We start from the raw sequence: 21,758 nt of genomic DNA, 5'->3' as shown, positions 1-21,758 counted from the left end.
TTCAAGCTCAAAACTGCTCTCTTGTTCTTTGTCAGCTTTCCTTTAACCCCTCTTTCAATAGAGTGAGTACATTTCTCCTCAGATTAGTGAGCCAATGAGATGTCTGGAGTTAGTACTAAGAAAGAAGTCTGGACAGGCACCTAGTTCCTAAGCCACGTCTGTGAACATTCTACACCAAGTACAGTTAGTTCTTGAGGTTACAGCATCATGCTGGAGTATGGAGTTAGAGTACCCAGTACCTCAGGGCCAGGTGGTTTTGTCCAGAGGAAAAATGTAGAACCAGCATTAAAGCCTCAATCAGTAATCTATATTATAACCAAGTGCAGGTAATCTCAAAGGGGATCAAGTAAGTCTGGTGTGTGTGTGTGTGTGGTGGGTGTGTTCCTAAAAAACTCATTCCTACTACCAGAGGCAATAAAAATGGCACCTAAAGTCTGGGGTTGTAGCTCAGTGATAGAGCTCTTGCCTTGTTTGTGTAGGCATTGGGTTCAATCTTCAGCATCACATACAAATAATTCAATAAAATAAAGATATTGTGTCCATCTGCAACTAAAAAAAAAATTTCAAATGGCACCTGAAGGAAGAACAGCATATTTTGCACCTTTACACTTTCCAGTCAGAATATGGCTGTATAGTAATCCTCTGTAATCCAAAGGGAGGGATGCATTCCAAGATCCCCAGTAGAATGCCTGAAACTATGGAGAGTTCCAAATCCTATATATATTATCTTTCCTACACATACATACCTATGATAAATTTCAATTTATAAATTAGGCACGATAATAGATGAATGACAACTAATAATAGAATAAAACAATTATATCAACATTCTATAATAAAATTATTTAAAATTTTTAAATTGTATATTCCTTGAATTTTTCATTTAATATTTTCAGACCATGGTTGACACTTGATAATTGAAACTGTGGAAAATAAAACAGAAATAAGGGGAACTACTGTATAAGGTTGGTAGACTAGAATCTGGTGGGACACAAAATTTCTGTTAAGTCACCATACTGCTGCAATTGAGATGGGTTCTTGAATCATAAGACATTAGGGTAAAACTATGACGTATACAGATTGCTCCACCACATTCCTATACCACTTTAGAAGGGCCTGGAATATAATTGCATATCAATTCATATTTCCTGATATTCCTCAAGGATAAACGACCATAATTTTAAAAAGGTCCTGAGGTTTTAAAAATGTAAAGTTGAAGCAAAAATTTTAAATATTTTTCAATAGCTTCTGAGAGTTTTTAACAAGCTATATTCCAAAGAATGAGGGAATGAATTGCTGCATTTCTCATGCTTCTTTGACCAAAGAGACCTTTTCCTGATGGAGCATCCCCTGGGACCACCAGTGGAGTGCATTTATGAAGGAGGTGTATATTGAGTGGAAAATAGTAGAGAGTACTAAAGGAGACCTTAACTCAATGGAGCTAAGCTGACTCTCTGCCAGCCCCTAGCCTAAATGGTCTTTGCCGAATATGAGGATAATAGTATGAAGAGGAGCTTCAGTCCTCCAAGAAAAATTCTACATGCGTCCCCAAATCACCCAAAGATTGTTTTTATAGGACAAATCAGGTTAAAATGCACATCAATAATTACTCAAAAATATATTAACCAGCCCCCCAGCTTTACTTCTTATGTTGCCTTTTTTTCTATTGTTAATCACTTCATTGATCATTTATTTCTTTCACCAGAATATATGAAGGAGATTAAAGAGCTATAGAGCCCTTAGCTTAGGATCATCTAATTCAATCAGTTATGGTGAGATTCTGAAGAGGATTTGTAGCAACTTGGCATGTTGCCTTGGCCCACAACTCCTTGCTCTAGCCTTCATTCCTACAATTCTTACACTCTTAAACTTCATTCCTACAATGAGGGGTAACATCTAGCTAATATTTCCAATGGCTTCTTGTCAAACAGTTGTGAACAGAGGCCTCCTGGACTATTTTCTCCTCCTTTAAGTCTCTAAAAGATGAGATTATTTTTCAAAGCAACCAAAGCCTTGGTGAAGGTGTAGGTAGCCGCACAGAGACCAGAGAAGCAACAGTTACCTTGCAAAGTGTTACAAATGGCAAAAAGATATAAGAAAAATATCCTCATGGGTCCCCAGGCGAAAAAGGCAAACCCCCAGGTAAGGCCAAGCAAGAATGTCAGGCTTAATGTGCCTTTGAGATCATGCAGAATCATCTTCTGCCGAGTCTTCTGGCTTTGGGATTTCATGGAATTCAGTTGAGCGAGGACAATGCAGAACATGGAGAAATTCATCAGAAATATGAGGCAAAAATAAGCCACCACTGAGATGTAAAAGAGAGAATCATCTTTGATCCAACAACTATAAGAAACAAACAAAAAAAAATAAAGAAGACTACAGTGAGGTAGGAAAACATAAGCTCCTATTTTACCAAGGTTCTGAACATCACTTAATCAGTTCCATTTAATCTGAGGACACCTAGACCTAGAGAGATGAAGAACTTGACAGAGTTCACTCACACCCACTGGTAGCAGAGTTAGGACTAAAACACCAACCTTCTGAGCCCAGTTAAGGGTACTCTTCAATACCAAGTTAGAAATCCCATAAGATGTTTCTGTCCTACATATGCAGAAACCTCTCAGTCGAATTCCCTAGAAGACTATTTTTCATCAGCAGAAAAACAAATTATGTTTTTCCCCCCAAAGTGACTCTCCTCTCCCCACCTTACACCTGAGTTTTATTTGCAGGATGGATTTAACTCTGCATTATAAATATTACAGTAGAAGGACATGAGCAATTAATGGCTTTTCTGAATGCTCTATCAACAATGATGAGCTGATCAGAGTTAATAAAAATGCTTTAAAATATGATATATTTGAACTATAAAAAGCAACACTAGCCACTGGATTGATTAAAGGCTCTACAGTTTCTATTAAAGAAGAAATTTCTTATGCTTCATATGGATAGATACTTAATTTAATAACATATCTAATTACTGAGGCATTGCCTCTAGTTTTTGAACACAGACAAACTTGATGAATTCAACTGTGTGTTAGCTTTGCAGGGACCTGGCCCCTCCCTCCCCGCCCCTCTCTCTCTCAGAGGTAGAACCAAAAATTTTTAGAGTTACAATAAAAATTTTTGATCTTTTTAGATGTACATGACAGTACAGCATATTTTGACATATTGTACATATATGGAATATAACATCCTAATTAGGATCCCATTCTTGTGGTTGTACATGATGTGGAGTTTCACTGGTCATGCATTCATATATGAACATAGGAAAGTTATGTCCATTTCAGTCTGCTGTCTTTTCTATTCCCATCTCTCCTCTCTTTTATTCATTCCCCTTTGGGATCTCTCTTTTTTAAAGCCAGGAAAACCCTCTTTGAACATGTTGTTCACGTTGGTGTAGATAATTTCCTGTATGTGTGATTTTGTGTGTATGCAACTTGGGAGGGTGTGAAAAAATATTTAATTTTCTTAATGGACTCTAATGCTTAGGGATTTCTAAATATCTTCAGCCTTGAAAGAAGGTATTTAAAAAACTTGAAAAATGAGGCAAACTGTATGTTTGGATAGTCATCTCCAAGATATTTATGAAGTGAAAAGAGTAATGTGTAAAGTCATATATATTCACCATTTCAGTAACAAATTGTGCAAGAGATCACTCACATGTGGAATCTAAAATAGTTGATGTCGTAGAAGTAGAGAGTGGAACAGTAATAGTTTTGAGAGGATGAGGAGAGTAGTGGGAAGGAATAAGTTCTGGTGTTCTGTTACAGTTGGGTGACTATAATCAACAATATTATATTGTATGTTTTAAAAATCTAGAAGAAAGGATTTTGAATGCTTCACCACAAAAAAATAATAAATGTTGTAAGTTATGGATATTTTAATGACCCTTATTTGATCATTACACGACATGTGAATGTATCAAAAGATCCTACTGTACCCCATAAATATATGTGATTACTATGTAGCAATTAAAATAAAATAGCTCAAAAACTAAAACAAATAAAAAAACATGCAAAAGAATATGTATACAAGGATTATTAGTAACAAGAATTACCTCAAGGGAGAGAAGCTGAGTGGCTGGGGTTGGGATGAGGCTTATTTTTCATCCTGTACCTTTTTGTACATTTGGATTTTGTGCCATGTGTCGAATTACCTTTCAAAATGTAATTATTTAAAAAACAAAGCTCTTAGAGCCATCTGCCTCTTACTAACAAAGTCATATGTGAAATGGCTCTTTTGGGGGAGAGTGGAGTTGATTTTGTTCTGATTTTACTTTTGCTTTTGATCTTTCAAGAAGAATCACTAGTAGACACTGAGGACCTTTTAAGTCACAAAACAGACAAAGAGGGAAGATGGAGGTACAGATGAGAATGAAGGAAAGAGAAAAGGCAGAGAAAGAAATAATAACAAAGATTTTAATTAGAAAGCATCTGCTGCAAAGGGCAATATAATTTTGACCCTCTGGAAACTGTCATCTCAATATGAAAGACAGAGGAGTCTTGGGAGCAGGACCTCCTACATTTGATTCCAGTCCAGTGGGAAAGGAAATCTATAGTGGACGTGATGTTGAGAGGCAACTATAAAGAGAATGGATATGTAAGGGAAAGAAAACAAATGTGAAATGAGATTGTGCAGCCTAAAGGACCACAGGATAGCTATCTACACATAACAGAAGATTCTAAAGAGATGGAATCCAATGAATGACTACTTTGTTATGGCTACAGTTTAGAGAATTAAAGAGATGGGCTTATAATCAAATTTAAAAAGAAAGAAAGAAAGAGAAAAGGGGGTGAGGGAGGGAGGGAAAAGAGAACAATAAAGTTAAGCCAATTTACAAAGAAAAGCTTTGTATGCTATCTTCTTCAGGGAAGATTTTTATTGTTGAAAGGTAGAAAATATTTTCCAATTTACCTCAGTATTTCCTTATAATGGCCACTAAATCTTTCCAATGGTCTGTGAGTTTTATAATCACAATGGCTTCCACTTATATAACACTTACTATGGATCAGGCAACAGGGTGAGCAAATATATATATATATATATATATATATATATATATATATATATATATACATATATATATATATACACATATACACACATATATATTTTTATTATATATATTTATATATATATATATACACACACATACATATATGTGATTTCATTTTAATTTGCTCATGACATTGACAGCAAACATTATTACTCCAATTTTCCAGAAGAGATTAAAAGTAAGAGATTTGGTAACTTGCTCAAGGTCATACAGAGCCTAGGTAGCTAACCATTCCTTGAGTATGGCTGTGACTGTGTCCAGGATAGAAAGGCTGAGGCTAAGTTCTCCCTGAAGCCAGTGTCAAGGCCAAGCCCCAAGCTGAGAACATCTCCCCATACCCAGCCAGGCCAGAACCCACCACCTAAGTAGCAGAGCTCTTGGTACTTACAACTGAGTTGTTGGGCTCAGAATTCCATACAGATCTTTTCTCACGGTGAGTATGATTACTACTGCAATTGCTGGGATTCCTAGAGTAGGAAAGGAAGCCAAAGGATCCCATTATATTATGGGAGAAGGATCCTGATCAATGACTGTGGGCAATGATATATTAAGATACTGTTTAAATGAGTCACAGATGTGCGGGCATCAAAATACCATTGTTTGCAAAATGTTTGTGAATTCTTCCAAGTTAAACATTTCTAGGAGTTCTCCAATCTGCTAAATTAAACGGCATGCCAATGGCTCCAATACAACGCCCACTGGTTATTAAAAATAGCTCAAGTGCCAAAAAATCAACTTGGCAATGGAAGTATCTAGTTCATCAGAATGCGAGTTTGCATCAAGCATTTCTTCTCAAATGATGGGCTGCCAATTTTTTTCCTTTTCAATACTGCCCCTTAGTTCCTACTATCTTTTTGTCTAGGTCACCTTGGAGGAAGGGCACAGGCAATCAGCTGCAGCCTTCAGTGCTTTTTTGACAGGGAAGCTGTTTCCACACTCATTACTAGTTTGACATTTTGACTAGATCGACCAGTTAACGACCAGTCAATTCAGCCAGACTATAATAAAGCAATCAGTTCAGTTAAAATGGTCAAACGTGATGTGAGTATAGACACAGGGTTGAAAAATCCAATTTCATGTACATTTGCAGAACTTAAATGATTTCTTTATTTCTAAAACAGTATTTCTCCTAAATGAAGAGCATACACTCACACACATTTTAGGGGTTTTGTAAGATATTTTCCAAAGCTACTCCAAACCCCAGAGTGCAAAAATCCCCCACCATCCTATTCTGTGATAAATAGGACAGCTCCTTCCAATCTATATAGTCCACACCAAGCACAGTGCCTAGTATGATGCAGACATGTTTCAAAGATACCCCTGGAATGGGGGTAGAGGGATGGAACACCTCATATTTAGGATGGAATTAAGTGGCAGTTCTCAAGTTGATATATACATTATTTTTTTAAATATATCTATTGGTTGGTTGTTTCTTTTTTAAACATGGACAAATATGCTTTGGATAGTTTTTTCTTTTATTAATGCATTATAGTTATATGTAATAGTTGGGTTCATTTTGACATAATCATACATGCATGAAATTTAATTTACTCCATTTCAGACCCATTCCCCCTTTCTCTCCCCTCCTCCCTCCATTTTCCTTCCTCTACTCTGCTTGTCTTCCTTTCACTTCTTTATTTTTTTATTTATTTAGATTGGTTTGGTGCTTTATAGAGACAAATAAAGCTGGAATTCACTACATACACTACGTGCATGCACTTAGCATGATTTTGTCAGATTTATTCCACATTTCCTCCCCTTTCCTGTCCCTCCTACCTCTCTGTCAACCTCCATCTTCTACTCCTCTATATCTTTATGATACTCAACACCCCCCCCACACACACACACACTTTTTTCCTCTTATTATACTCTAGTTTCCACATATGGGAGAAAACATTCAACTTTGATTTTCTGAGTCTGACTTATTTTACATAGTATGATGTTCTCCAGTTTGGACAGGGCTTTAAAAAAAGAATGAACCTTTAAAACAGGTTGCTTTGGCAATAGGAAGACACAGCTTCAAATCTAAACAGATGCTAATACTTATTTCCCTTGGGGACCTTCAATGTATCCACATAGGCCACTAAGGCAAAGGCTTGGATGTCAGCTTATTTGAATTTTGGCAGAGTGCCCTGTGGTCCTCCATGAATGAGAGAAGATGGGAAGCTTGTGAAGAGGTGCTCCAAAGCCATCTCTTACTCACATCCCCTTGGAGGCTGTCTTGAGACAGTTTTCCATCGCCGGTCTGGGTGCTGCAGAATTGTGGGACTTTGTACCCTGTCTCCTCAGAACAGAGCTACAGAAGAGAAAATCTCACAGCTTCTGTTTAGAACTGGCTCCTAAGTAACAGGAAATCCCAGAACTCAGTGTGGCAGTCATCTGTTCCCTTTGTTTTGATGGTGTTGTTTTTAGCGTGTGGGACAAGAACTTGGGAGCTGGCACTTTGAGCTACTCTTCCTTGTGCTGTCTTTGTAAGTAAGAAAATAAGTCTAAGAGTGATTCATTGTATCTTTCTTTACCTACAAAACCTGCCAGGCCTCAGTCTCAGCTTGGCCCTGGCTTGTGTGTACTTGGTACTCTTCAAGATATTTTTCTCTGCAAGTACAAGCATTAACCTTCCCTGCATCTCCCTGTACCCTAGGAGTGTGGGGAACCAGAAGATCAGAGATGCAAAAAATAATCTCTGGAGAAGACCCACACGTGAGGAGTGAGTGAAGGAGGACCTTCTACACAGGGAGTCAAGGAGGAGTGGTGATGAGGAAGAAGGAAAACCAGGATCGAGGGACATTTATGACCACTTCATCATTTCATGAAGCCTCTTCCACAACATTTTTCAATCTTCTGGTTGAATCAAGATGAGGGACACACAAAAGGAAGTGCATGTACTGCTTTTGGTTCTGTGTTTCTGATAGATTGCTAAGTATACTGAAGCCATATTTTAGATTATGTTTTGTTTACTATTTGTCTTTGCACCTGACATTAGCATAGATAATAGCACTGACTGTCTATCCAATGAAAGCATGCACTATGCTAATGAACTCATCAAAAGGATGAGTAGCTGATTAGGAAGCTATTGTCTTCACAAAGTCAATGGGGGATAAAATCTATCTACCTATGTACCATTATGTATCCTACTTAATACATATCACTTCTGTATCCAACACATTTTTGAACACAAAATCTCTTTTGGATAGGCAAGTGAGGATAGGAATGAAGCTGAGCTGACCATGCCCATTAGAAATACAGGAAGGATGCTGGGCCTGCTGTTGCATGCCTCTAATCTCAGTGGCTCAGGAGGCTAAGAGAGGAGGATTGTGAGTTCAAAGCCAGCCTCAGCAACTTACTGAAGCTCTAAGCAACTTAATGAGACCCTGTCTCAAAGTAAAAAATAAAAAGGGCTGGGGATGTGGCTCAGTGGTTAAGTGTCCCTGAGTTCAATCCCTGGTACAAAAAGAAAAAAAAAAAAAAGAAAGAAACAAAGAGAGAGAGAGAGAGAAAGGAAGGAAAGCTGGAAAGCTGGGTGTGGTAGTAAACACCTGTAATCTCAGAGACTCAGGAGGCTGAGGGAGAATTTCAAATTTGAGGTCAGCCTTACCAAATTAGCAAGACCCTGTTGCAAAATAAAAAATAAAAATGTTTGGGGATGTAGCTTAGTTTACAGCCCCTGGATTCAATCCCCAGTACAAAAAAACAAAAACAAAAACAAAACACCTTTTCACTATCTATTATGTTGAAAAGAAATACAAGAAAGCAAACCAATATAGTGACATTTATATTAGGAAAATATGCATGCTGAGTTCTATTTCTGGCTTCTTCTAAGGGCAGCAGCAATGAGGTGTCAAAAGGGTCAGGTTGTACCTGACCAGACACCCTTTCACCCATGTCAAGTCCTTTTTCTGTTCCTTAAATGGCATGGCAAGATCATAGAGGTTAAAAGTCCAATCTATGGAAACAGACTCCCCAATTCAAATTCCTATTCTGTCCTTATTAACTGAGGGAGTTTTGGCAAATTACCTAACCTCTCTGTTTCTCAGTGTCCTCAGTAGGAATAATGATGGACCCATCCCATATAAACACTGTGAAGACTGGGCTGGGATGGGGGCTTAATGGTACAACACTTGCCTGGAATGTGTGAGGCCCTGGGTTCAATCCTCAGCACCACAAAAAAATAAATAAAATAAAAGTATTGCATCCAACTATTTGGATATAGTTGGATTATTATTATTATTAAATATTATATTTTAATAATATTTTTTAAAATAATATTTTAATATTATTAAAAATAAATATTAAAAAAATAAATACTGTGAAGACTAAATGAGTATATAAAGCACTTGGAATAGCTTCCGGTGCAAGTACAAGCTACCTTACTGTTAGCTGTTCCATCGTTATTTGTTGATTGTAACTTCTGTAAAGGGATGACTAAAATCTAACAGGTTTACCCTTATATATCTGGCACTTAGCACAGCACATAAGCAAGTACTCAATAAATATTTGCACACCAACTCCTCACCATAAAGGTTAAAAGTTGAATTCATAGAGCAATATAGGCAGAAAAAGAGGTTCACACTCAAACACAAGTGAGGTTATCCTTAATTCCTTAACTATGATATTAACAGATTTTGGCCACAAAATAATTGCCTAATAGAGCTTGCTATGGGTTGAATGTGTCCTCCAAAGGTCATGTGGAGGAAACTTAAGATTATAAAGGTTCTGACATCATGAATGGATTCATACCATAATTGCAGGAATGGGTTTATTTTTTGCAGAAGATATTTCTTTGTAACTTCTGTCCTCCACCCCCATGTGATGCCTTCTACTATGATGCAGGCCCCTTGATCTTGGACTTCCCAGCCTCCAGAATTTAAGAAATAAATTTGTGTTAAGTGACATAAGCCAAACTCGGAAAGTCAATGATCATATATTTTCTCTCATATGTGGAAGTAGAAAGAAAAAAATGTGGGGATCTCATGAAAATAGAAGAGACCAGTAGCATAGAGGAAGGGGATCAGGGGAGAGAAAAGGGAGGTACTGAGGAATTAAATCGACTAAATTATATTATATTGTGTTCATGTATGAATATATAACAAATCCCTTTTACTTTCATGTATATCTAAAAAGAACAAATAAAAATTAAAAGAACAAATCCCACTATTATGTTCAATTATAATATACCAATTAAAATTAATTAATTAATTTTGAAAGGAAATAGAATCTGTTAATAAATTTTCCTGGGTATTCTGTTATAGCAGCACAAAGCAGACTAAGAATTAGAAAGACACACAGGCTTAAAACAAAGACATCAAGAACAATGGCAGACACACTTACCCCAACCAACTAGACAAAATTTAAGGATATAATATGGAATGTATATGTTGAAGACTTTGACTAGAGCAAAATACATGTGGACTGCCTCCAGGCCCATCCAAGTTAAAGAAACGAGCAGGAAGTAATGAAGTGCCACTGCAGTTGTGATACAAAGTCCCTCTTTCTGAAACGATGACAACCAGGAATTGACCAGAAATGCCAGGTTTAACATCAGTAGTGCTGTGCACAGGTTGATCAGGATTTTGGAAGGATAATCTTTTCGAAGTTTGCTAAAAAAAAAAAAAAAATGTTAAGTTAGTGAGGGTTTCTCTTTAAACTAATCATTGCCACATCTTATCTGTGTACTACAAAAATAAAGGAACTACCTATTAAAATTAAATTACTTATTTTACTATATTATTTATATATAATATATGAATATATATAGTATGGTAAATTATATGGTCATACACACACACACACACACACACACACACACACACACTGACTTTTAGAGTACCCCCAATATCTTTCCAGATAGAATCACAGTATCCTAAATATAGTGACCTTCATTAACAGGATTAATAATAGCCTCTCTCAACTAAGCAATCCCTTTTCTCTTTATTCTCTTTTAGAAAGAAGGAAGAGAAGAGTTTCTCAGATACTACAATTCCATTATCACCAACGTAGTAAGCTGGATCTACATATTACCGAAAAGGATGATGGCTATGGAAACTGTTTAAAATAGATTTACTTGGATATTTCCAAACATTGCAATGGTTGGAATCATGGAAATATAGCCCTAAGTTTCAATAAGAGATCACAATTTCACTTTGTGGAAATTGATCTAGTATTTCAAAAATTAAATATACCTATTTTCTCCTTTGATTCTTTTTTTTCAACTTCTAGTCAGTGTTTACTGAATTAAGTTTTGGAATTTTTATTTCCTATTAATGTGGTATTCTAGATCCAGATAAACTGTAAAGTGCACATATTTTAAGAATGCACTCAGTGAATTCTTAAAATTCTTTACATCTGTATACACCTATGGAACTTCCACTCAGATCAAAAGTTAGAATGTTTTCAATACCTCATAACATTCAGTAACTCCCACAAGAGGTAATCAATATTCCAACTTCTGTCCCCTAGATTTACTTTTGCTTGCACTTGAAATTTCACATATATGAAATGGATCATAAAACATTATCTTTTCTTTTTCTGGTTTCTTCTGCTCAATCCTATTTAAATATTGTATAAAAGTAGTTCATTTTTCCTGTTATATAGCATTCCATTTTACAAAGATAGCACCTTTTATTCATCCAGTGAATTGTTAATGTACATTGGGGATGGTTCTAATTTGGGGTTACTCTGACTGAAGCTGCTATAAATATTCCTGTACATATATTTTGATGGACACATGCACTTATTTCTCTTGAATACATACCTAAGAGTAAAACTTCTGGATCAATGGCTAAATGTGTATTTATCTTTTAGTAGGTATTGCTAAAGAATTTTCCAAAGCATCTGCCATTTTGCATTCCCTGAAGCAATATATAAGAGTCCTGATTGTTCCACATCCTTGTTAATACCTGCTATGGTCAGTATTTTCAATATTAGCCATTCTGGCCATTCTGTTTGGTGCCTAATGGTAATTGTGGTTTTGATTTACATTTCTCTGATGAAAAATGATGTTGAGAGCCTTGTCATATGCTTGCTTAATGGCCATTTAGGCAAAAGTTGGGATTAGGCATGGATAACTTCTTTTGTGAGGTACCTGTTAAACACTTTTGCCCATTTTCCAATTGTACTGTCTGTCTTGTTTTTGTTATTCTTTAGAGTTTTAAATATATTTGACATGAAAGTCCTTTGTCAGATATATGCAATGCAAATATCTTCTTCCTAAACTGTGGTTTAACTTTTTGCTATCATAAATGCATAAGTTCAACTTTTTCTTTTATCGATTAGTCTTCTTGTATCCTGGTGGAAAGATATTTTCTAATCCCAACTTTCTGCTTTTTAAAAGCCCAATTCAAACTTTTTTTAGAAGTGATAGTTGTTTTGTTTTGTTTTTAATTTATCTACTTCATAATCTAATGGATCTGACCTCTTCCTATTGGGATTTGTTCATGAAATTAACAAGGTTACAATGACAATAGCATCTATCAAACCAAATTAAACTTACTCAGAACAAATCTGTATCAACTTACTGAAAAGCTATGTATGTCACCATTGCAATTCCCAAGAAAATGGAGGAGATTCCGCATCCAGTGTTTGTGATAAGAACTAATATCCGTTCATTCACTGCATCCACTGTAGACCTGGATAAATCCTAGGGAATGCAATGTGTGTATGTTACACATCTACCAGAGCAAATTTATGACAATACTTCCAGTGCTCACAAACATGTGATTCCCAGAATGTATAACATATTTGCCATAGTTCTTATACAACCAGATTGTGTAAATAAATACATGATAAGACCCTATATTGTTTGGTGACTATGCCTAGTACAACTTACTGTGTACAAGACATGGAGAGACATTGACAGCATTGAAAGAACATTTAGTCCTTGGTTTCATTGTCATTAACATGTTCTACACTTAAAATATAACCAAGCTAATAGATGTGAATTTGGGATACAAAGTGAATCATTACGTGAACTGCGCGTCCCAAAACACTACATGGAACATCAAAAAAAAATGTTCTTTTCCCTTAAACCTTAAATAACCCACAAAATTAAGAGATAAAGTGGGCCTTAGAGATCACATAGTCCAGTAATTTCTTAATCTAGGGACCATAAAAGACCTGGAATGACACACAAAATTATTTGGATATATGAATGAATTGATTGGAGAAGAAGGTCCATAGCATTCATCAGATGATTAAGGTGATTTATGACTTGCAGAAAGTAGTTCTGGTAGTTCTCAACTGGAAGTAATTTTGTCCTTCCTCCTAGGACATGCGGCAGTGTCTGGAGACATTTTTGGTTGTCACAACTGGGAAGGGTGCTACTAGCTTGTAGTGGGGTAGAGGCTCAGGAGCTGCTGAATGTCTTAAAATACACAGAACAGATTTCCACAATAAAATAATTATTTATGGCCTGGGGCTGTGGCTCAGTGGTAGTGCACTTGCCTGTCATGTGTGAGGCACTGGGTCTGATGCTCAGCACCACATATAAATAAGTAAAATAAAGGTCTATCAACAAAATGAATAAATAAAATAATTTTTGAAAGAATTATTTGACTAATTATCAATAGAGTGAAAAATTGATAAACCCTGGTCTCCTTAAATCATTTATATTTCAGAAGAAAAATCTAAGTTCCAAACAAGGAAAGCAACCCAAACAAGATCACAAAGCTAGCCGATGACAGAGCTGGAAATAAACCCTGGTCTTCTGACTTCTACTCTAGTGCTCTAAATGATTTGGGGGAAACTAAAAAAAAAAAAAATTCTCACAATTTGATAATTATCAATTGACTAACTCTTATTTGTTGAATCAACATTTTTAAAAGAAATAAATAGGGAATGTAGCTCAGTGATAGAGTAATTGACTAGCATGTTTAAGGCACTGGAATCAATCACTCACTCTCTCTCTCTCTCTCTCTCTCTCTATATATATATATATATATATATATATGCATGTATACATGTATATGTATGTGTATATATATGAATAATATATTGTATGTATGTGTATATATGTGTGTATATGTATATATATGTATATATGTGTGTATGTATGTATATACATGTATATATATATATGCCCATCCTCAGCCATATTAATTTCTTTATAAAAATATCTACTCAACAAGTAAGAGTTAGTCAATTTATATACATATATATACATATATAAATTCTATTGAGGAATGATTATATATATATATATATATATATATATATATATATATATATATATATACACAAAATGTCAGACAGACTCTCAGCCCTCAAAGAACTTAGCTGGAGAAACAACTCACACATGACACATTAAAATACCACTATCTAATAAAGTAACTTAAGAAACCAAGGAAGTATTCATGTGTGGGTAGAGAAGCCATTTGGTTGAGTGGTTTAGAGGAAAACTCAGCAAGTTGATATTAGGAAGATCATGGGAGATGAAAGAACTAGGAGAGTTAACAGTGATGCTGATTGTTTAAGCCTGGCTTTGTAAATTGGTCAGTTAACTCTTACTAGTTAAAGCACTACAAACATTTTAAAAATACATCTTACATATGCTGCAATTTGACAATAACTATTAAAATTAAAAATTGTTGATGATCATAGACTTCAATTCAGCAATGCTGTTACTTTATTCTACAGGAATACTTTCACAAATGTTGGAAGAAAAATAAATAAGAATGTATATTATACCAAAGTTCATATTGGAGAAAAATAGCTAAAACATCCACCTGTCAGGGTCTGGTTAAACTCATCATGTTCAATCAACATAATGGTATATCATAAAGGTATTTTTAAATTGAAGTAAATGGATAATATTTGCCTGAAAATTGTCCAATATATATTGTTAGGTTAAAAATAAAAGCAAGCAGTAAAATGGTATGAAAAAATTTGATCCTATTTTATAAAAAATATATTCATGTACACAGAAGTAAAGATTCTAAATGAATATACATATACATACCAGACTGTTAAAGGTAGTAATCTTTTGGAAGGGGAATTACAAGGACCTTTTCTGTATTGTTTGAAATTTGAAAAGTAGGCATTCATTTTGTGAGAAAGATAATATTTATTTCAATCTTCTCTACTTTGGATGAACAAGATAGGAGAAGGGACTTTCTTTCCCCATTACTTTGTTCATACATGTGTTACTGATCTGAATCTAATAAAAGTTGTCAAAATTCTATTGAGGAATGATGAAGGGACAACTCACCATTAAAACTCCAAAGTGGGTGAGGTGGTCACACTGACAGATTGTGTAATTTACATTCGTTTCCTTTACTTTACAGCCTGATGAGTTCCATCCGCCTAGTCCATCTGCAGGAGACAGAAGGGAATTTCAAAGCAGTTTTGCTTTTTCTCAGAAATGTTTAACATTTCACTGTATGCACCATCCAAACGTGTGTTATAATTAGTATTGTTTGTTAAGACTGCAAGATAGAGGTATAATTGAATACCAAAATTAAATTAAATCTAAAAGGCCAAATTGACTTTTTTAAAAATATTTTTTAGTGTTGATGTACCTTTGTTTTATTTATATGTGGTGCTGAGGATCAAGCCCAGTGCCTCACACATGCTAGGCAAGTGCTCTGCCACTAAGCCACCACCCCAGCCCCCCAAATTGACTTTTAAGAGATTTTGTGCATGGCATAACTTCATTGTCTCCCACATTTCCTGTTCTTGTACCATACATCTACAGATTAGGACAGACTCTAATAATCATGAACAACAGTTTTGCTACCATGTTGGAGCAATTATTTTTTTTTAAAATAGCCAATAAAGAGGAAATAGGCAAATCTACAACTTTTTGAAGGATGTGGACCTGTGGAATATACACTGACACTTGGTGGGACTGGAATAGACATCCTAAACAACCAGGTAAACCCAAAATTCAAGTGGTCTTAAGTGCTTTGAGTCCAAGTCTGGAGCTTTTTAGAGCCAACTAGAGCCTCTGTTCTACTGAACACCTACCTAGTTTCTTCTCAGAATACTCAGGGTTCTGAAACCAACTGTCATTTGACATAATCTGCCAATATTGGGTCATACAGAAGATTTAAAGTAGAGCCTCCAGGTGGCATTAGACCAGAAAGGCAACTATAAACTATAGCATATAGTATAGATTGAATTTGTCCATCCATGATAACTCCATAGATTTCAAAAGTTCTGGATCCACTAAGGAGAGAGACAAGGGCAAAGGATATCCTGGGAGTAATCCAACCATTTGGCATTACTAAATACAGAGATCAACTTATTGAAGCTATGGGGAATAAAGCTCATCACTTTACAGTATTCTCTTCCTGAAAGACATGGAGGAGACCAGGAAAGGGAACTATTAATTCTGTTCGTCAGAAATAGGTAGTATTCCTGCACACCAGAAAATTAAGAGGGAAGAGAATTTCACTTTTTTCCCAGAATCCTAAGGATACTGAAAAAGGAAAAATTCCCAGGTTGTTCTTCCTCTCATAGTCAGCTCTGGCTTTTCAGGGGAAATTTATTTTGTGTGGAATTCTCTGAGATTTGGTGTTATCTTTAGAGATTCCAGTGAAGATGGCAAGCCTAAGAGAAATCCATTCAGCAATAACAATCCTCATCATCTCTTATTGGTGTCAAAGACTCATACTCATTCAAGCAGGAAGGGCCCTTTAGGGACAAACCAAAAAGTCTCATTTCCTCAATGAAAAGATGGAAAAGATTGAGACCTTAAGAGGTTCAATGGCTTTCCCAACGTCACACAGTCAGTTTGGAAGAGTTAAGGAGGAAAAAAAGGAAGGAGACAGTATTCAATAAAAATCCCTGTGGGAATGTACAAATTAAGACCCAGGTGACCATTCCTCAACTTTCTTTAAACAGTATTAAGCTACTCTGCATTGGACCTTCAAAATTTCTTTCTTCCAAATTTGCTTACCCCTGTATGCTTTTTCAACTGTCTCATCTAAAAGGATTTTTCTCTTAATTTCCATACCCTAATTTGATATAAAAATCACATCCTGTATCTTGGTTATTCAGAGTGCTCTGTAGAGCCTGATAAGACAGTAGCTTCAGCACAATACCCCCTTCAACTGCCAAATATGAAAATGATCTGGGGAAAAGCTTGCTTACAAAAATACTTACTGTTAGTCTCAAAATCCCAAAAGGCACAGTGAACCTGATCATAATTCTGGAAAAAAGAAATCAGAGGTAAACATTTTTCCTCATGAGAGTTATCACACAGTAATGAGCACACACAAGAGTTTAGAAGACAGTAGATACACATGTTTGCATACACACACACATGGGGGCCATTTGTGAACTGGTTTTAAGACTAACACCATCTAACTCTGGATTCATAAATGAGAAAACAACAGGTCACCACATGGTGATCTTGTGTGTGTCCTTGAAAATAGTTGGTAGCATTGGAATTTTCTATGATGTCCTGGTGCAAGACCCAGGAGGAAGCTGTGGCTAGTAAGTGCAGGATTGATATGTACTGGGTGTTGTTTTGGAGGATTGAACTCACAGGCACTCAACCACTGAGCCACATCCCCAGCTCTATTTTGGATTTTATATAGAGACAGGGTCTCACTGAGTTGCTTAGTACCTCGCTTTTGCTGAGGCTGGCTTTGAACTTCTGATCCTCCTGCCTCAGCCTCCCCAGTCAATGGGATTACAGGCATGTGCCACCATGCCCAACTAGTACTGGTGTTCTTTATAGCTGTGGGACTCAGGGCTCACAGTTGAGGTCATTCATGCCTTATGGACACAAGGTTGAGTTGCCTCTTCATTAGACCTACTGAACATTCCTAGTCCTTGCCAGCACCCACAATCTCTGGGAAACTGGAGGGAAGGAATAATTAATTGCTGGGGACAATTTGAGAGTTGTAGCTCGAGTCCAAATTGAGAGATCTTACCCCATTAACATATTTCTTTTGGTATGTTTTTTAAAATTCTCTCTCCTACTCTTCTCTTCTCCTCTTCTAGAATCAAGACTAGTTAAAAATACAAGACCATATGGTCTTGTAGATTGGCAATGAACGAGGCTATTAAGACTTCACACTGGACACACATTAACATCAAAGAATGAAATAGTAATTCATTCTTATTCTAAGGCTAAATTTGATCATTTAGTAATATATGCCTTATGTTATGCCATATGACTATGGTTTTAGTCCTTTGATGATAATTAATACACATTTTAATGCTCTTCATTGAAATTTGAAGAATACAAATGTTCAGTTATTTTGAATGAAGCTGTTTGCCTCACTTAAGAATAAATGAAATTAAATGTCATTTAGTGTGATGGGATGACCATTACATCCACTTATCTATAGTCACTGCCTTGCCAATCTGTCACAGTGATAGAATGCCCACCATTCACTATATCTTTGGGATAAGGTGTTACTTCTTGAAGTCCCCAATTATAACACACCTCTGATACCTGGAATGGGATAATCTTCACTAAATCTTTGAATCACATCTGTTAATTAGAAAATTAGGAGCTGGGGTTGTAGCTGTGGAGTGCTTGCCTAGCATGTGCAAGGCACTGGGTTTGATCCTCAGCACCACATAAAAATAAATAAAATAAAGGCATTGTGTCCATCTACAAATTAAAAAATTTTTAAAAAGAAGATTATTTTTAACAGGAAAATCAAGGAAGAGTTCTGAGGCCATGTGATTCTGAGATAAAAATGGGCATTACCCAGTTTCCTTCAATATGCTGCAGAGTGATGAGCACTGGATCAGCCAAGTTTTGAATGGACATATCTGAAATGCTAGCACTCATAACATATGTGGTTAATTTTTTCATGACATTTTTTATCTGTAGATGAAACATAAAGAAGAGAAGTTTAGGTCCTGAATTTCTAAGGTTTACATGTTCATTATCAATCTAGAACTTGTGAACTACTACATGCAGTATTAGGTACAGAAAATGTGGAAAATAATTTTACAAGGTGACAGTGAATTTTTAGAGATCATTCAGCTCATCTCCTGACTTCACATAAGGTGGTCATTATACCAAGATGGAACAATACATTAATTCATCTATCTATCCAAATATCTATCCAATCAGTTTTGGTCTTGTACCTGCTACTTAGCACTGCACTAACAAAATAAAACTATTCTCAACTTGGAGAGCTCTCCAGATCCTTACATTTCATAACTCATCCAGTTCTAAATCTCAACCATCTTTATAAGAGCACATCCCTTATAAGGAATCTAAATATCTCATGAGTTAGTTATATACCACATCCTGTTCTATCCTCACTGGAGATGGAAATAGGTTGATCAACAGCCAGCTTGGAATGAGTCTGTGAGGATAGTGTTCTTCTCCTTTGAGGACCATGAGCTCTGAGACCCTAGTCCAGATTTTGTGTGTCCCAGTGTTCCCTGCATGGTAGGTACTTTATCTTGGGCTCACCATGAGTCAGATACTTTGCTGAGTGCTTTCTACACTATCTACTATCTTTGGTCTTCATGGACATTATATAGACAGACATTTTTTCAAATAAATTGAGGCTTAGACAAGCTCAATGCCTATATGTACAAAGGTCACACAAACTTGTGAATGATAGGACAGAGATAATGTTTATTTAAAGACAATTAACTAGAATGTACCTATTGAGATATAGGGCTTTCTAATTAACAAGGCCAAACTTCCAAAGGCTAAGGCTCCAGCTGAAAGTATACCTCTTCTGGAGCACATGTGAATGGACCAGATATAGGGCCAGTGCTTATCTCTGGATAGTAGAAGCAGCAAATCCTCTAAGGACTTGCCAAGAAAGCCTGGAGGACGTGATTCCCAAAGACATCCCATGAAAAACCTGCTAGGCCATTTTTAAGATGCCATGCCTTCATAATTTTGAAGAAATAATGTTCAGCCCCTCTCCCTACCCAACCTGAGCCCTGCTGCTTCTGACATCTGGGTAATTGTAAATGCAGTGTATGTCCACCAGGAACCTACTAGCTTCCTGTTTATGACCTGAGGTATTCATCCGAACCAATCTTATGGCTAAGTATTCTGTTTTCAGTAGAAACACCTGGGACAGCCTGATGTAGAGGTGTATTAGCAGCACAATGTGGTTGGAAAGGACCTGACTGACACTGGCAAGACCAAAAGCTAGCCCAAGCCCTCTTGTTCCTCTAAAGGCACTCTTCCTTCTGGGCCACTGGTCACATGAAGAAGGAGGATAGACCAGATGATCTCAAATTATCCTCCCAAGAGATACAATTTTCTGTGGTGGAAAGGCCAAAGAGACACCCATTACAGCCCCAGACTTAATTAACCTGTTCTCTGTCTTCATTTCTTTTAACTATAAAATGGTGGCCATGCTGGGGGAAGAAACAATCCATTCCCTCTGACTGAAGCACTTCTCCTTCCTTTTTACATCCTCCCTCTTCATCATCTTTCATCTTCTACCTCCTATTGTAGTCTCAGGTGTGAGCTGAGAGCTCTCTTACACCAGGCCATTCCTGCTTTTCCAAATGACAGTAGAGACCCTCTTCTACAGCCCTAGAGTCCCTATGCCACATTGCACTTGCTTGTGCCTTTTCCTCTCTCCGAGAACTGCAGCTAGTAGAGGAGTGGAGGAGGAAGTACATGATGTTCAGGAGTGGTGTCTTTTCAACAATTTCTAAGGTAATGTGTTGTAATGACAGTTAAGATTCTGATCAAAAGATTTTACAGGAATCAGTGTAAAAACAAGGCTGTCAGATTCAGGAACTCAAAGAAAAGATAGGTAAAAGGTGACATTTCCTGTAAGCTCTCAGTGTCCAACAACCATTAGCACAGATCTCAGCCTCAGGTCCCCCCTTCAGTGCTGGAAACTTCAGATCTCTGCTCTCCTTCATCATACTGGAAGTTCTTTGAGGGCAAACATCACATCTCTCTTGCTCAGTTTATATACCCAGCATGTAGCACCACTGAAGACACAGAGTAGGAATTCAATAAATATTTGGTGAATGAATAAATGACTGAATAAATTAGTAAACTGAGTCACCTTTAGCAAGTGTCTTCCTCTCTCTGGGTCTCCATGTCCTCATTGGTACAATAAGGGGATGGGACACTACATGAGTTCTGAGGGCCCTTCCAACCCTGAATTTGATGGCAAGCTAGTTCTAATCCTTCTTCATCTGGCACTATGACGTCTGCAGGCTAATTTTGGCAAAGATCTTTAATCCATTTCGGTAGAAGGCGTTAGTGAATAAAAATTTCTTATTAAGTGTGAAATCTATGCAAAGCAAGTTTATCTCCTATTCTAATAGACAAGCACAGCCTTCTGAAGAAATGAGAAATTAAGACCAAAATAATAGCATCTCAGATGGTACAGAGAATTGACAGGTTTATCAAAAGGATCAGACCACATTTCAAACTTTTTATTAAAAAATTTTGTCTACCAAAAGTTTTTCTCCAGGGGGCAGAGGAAAGAGCAGGGAGGGGCTCACTAACTCTAGGCAGATGTCCTGGGTAAGATTTGAGCTAATCCCACAGACCAAAGAGAATTTAGAGTGTAGGAAGAGTGGCTGCAGAATTTCAGGGGAACAAAATGTTTTACAGACTTAGAGGTGATGTGGTAAATCAGAGTTGGTAGGTAGTATGAGTATGCGGTATATTTTGAATTGGCCCAGTACCATCTCTCCCCATCATCCCCACAATAACTCTGTGAATATTTGACCATTAGAAATTAATTCTTTTGAGTAACCTCCTTAGAAATCCAAGCAACTTGGGCAAATTAATGTA

General features: G+C 36.6%; 1 protein-coding gene across 1 annotated transcript in view; it reads right to left on the bottom strand.

Annotated features, from left to right (window-relative positions):
* Adgrg4 (adhesion G protein-coupled receptor G4) overlaps nucleotides 1-21,758 on the bottom strand; it is an 87,596-nt gene that overhangs the window by 8,007 nt on the left and 57,831 nt on the right. Inside the window, exons 13-19 of the mRNA XM_077106512.1 lie at nucleotides 18,720-18,839; nucleotides 17,156-17,201; nucleotides 15,258-15,361; nucleotides 12,571-12,692; nucleotides 10,385-10,653; nucleotides 5,445-5,523; nucleotides 2,063-2,343 (exon numbers count right to left, since the gene is read on the bottom strand). Coding sequence (XP_076962627.1) covers nucleotides 2,063-2,343; nucleotides 5,445-5,523; nucleotides 10,385-10,653; nucleotides 12,571-12,692; nucleotides 15,258-15,361; nucleotides 17,156-17,201; nucleotides 18,720-18,839 — 1,021 coding nt within the window. The remainder of the gene's footprint in view (nucleotides 1-2,062; nucleotides 2,344-5,444; nucleotides 5,524-10,384; nucleotides 10,654-12,570; nucleotides 12,693-15,257; nucleotides 15,362-17,155; nucleotides 17,202-18,719; nucleotides 18,840-21,758) is intronic.

This window comes from Callospermophilus lateralis, chromosome X (assembly GCF_048772815.1).
Source record: "Callospermophilus lateralis isolate mCalLat2 chromosome X, mCalLat2.hap1, whole genome shotgun sequence".
Lineage (NCBI taxonomy): Eukaryota > Metazoa > Chordata > Mammalia > Rodentia > Sciuridae > Callospermophilus > Callospermophilus lateralis.
The sequence above is the reverse complement of the archived record's forward strand: the minus strand, read 5'-3'. Positions and strand labels throughout refer to the sequence as shown.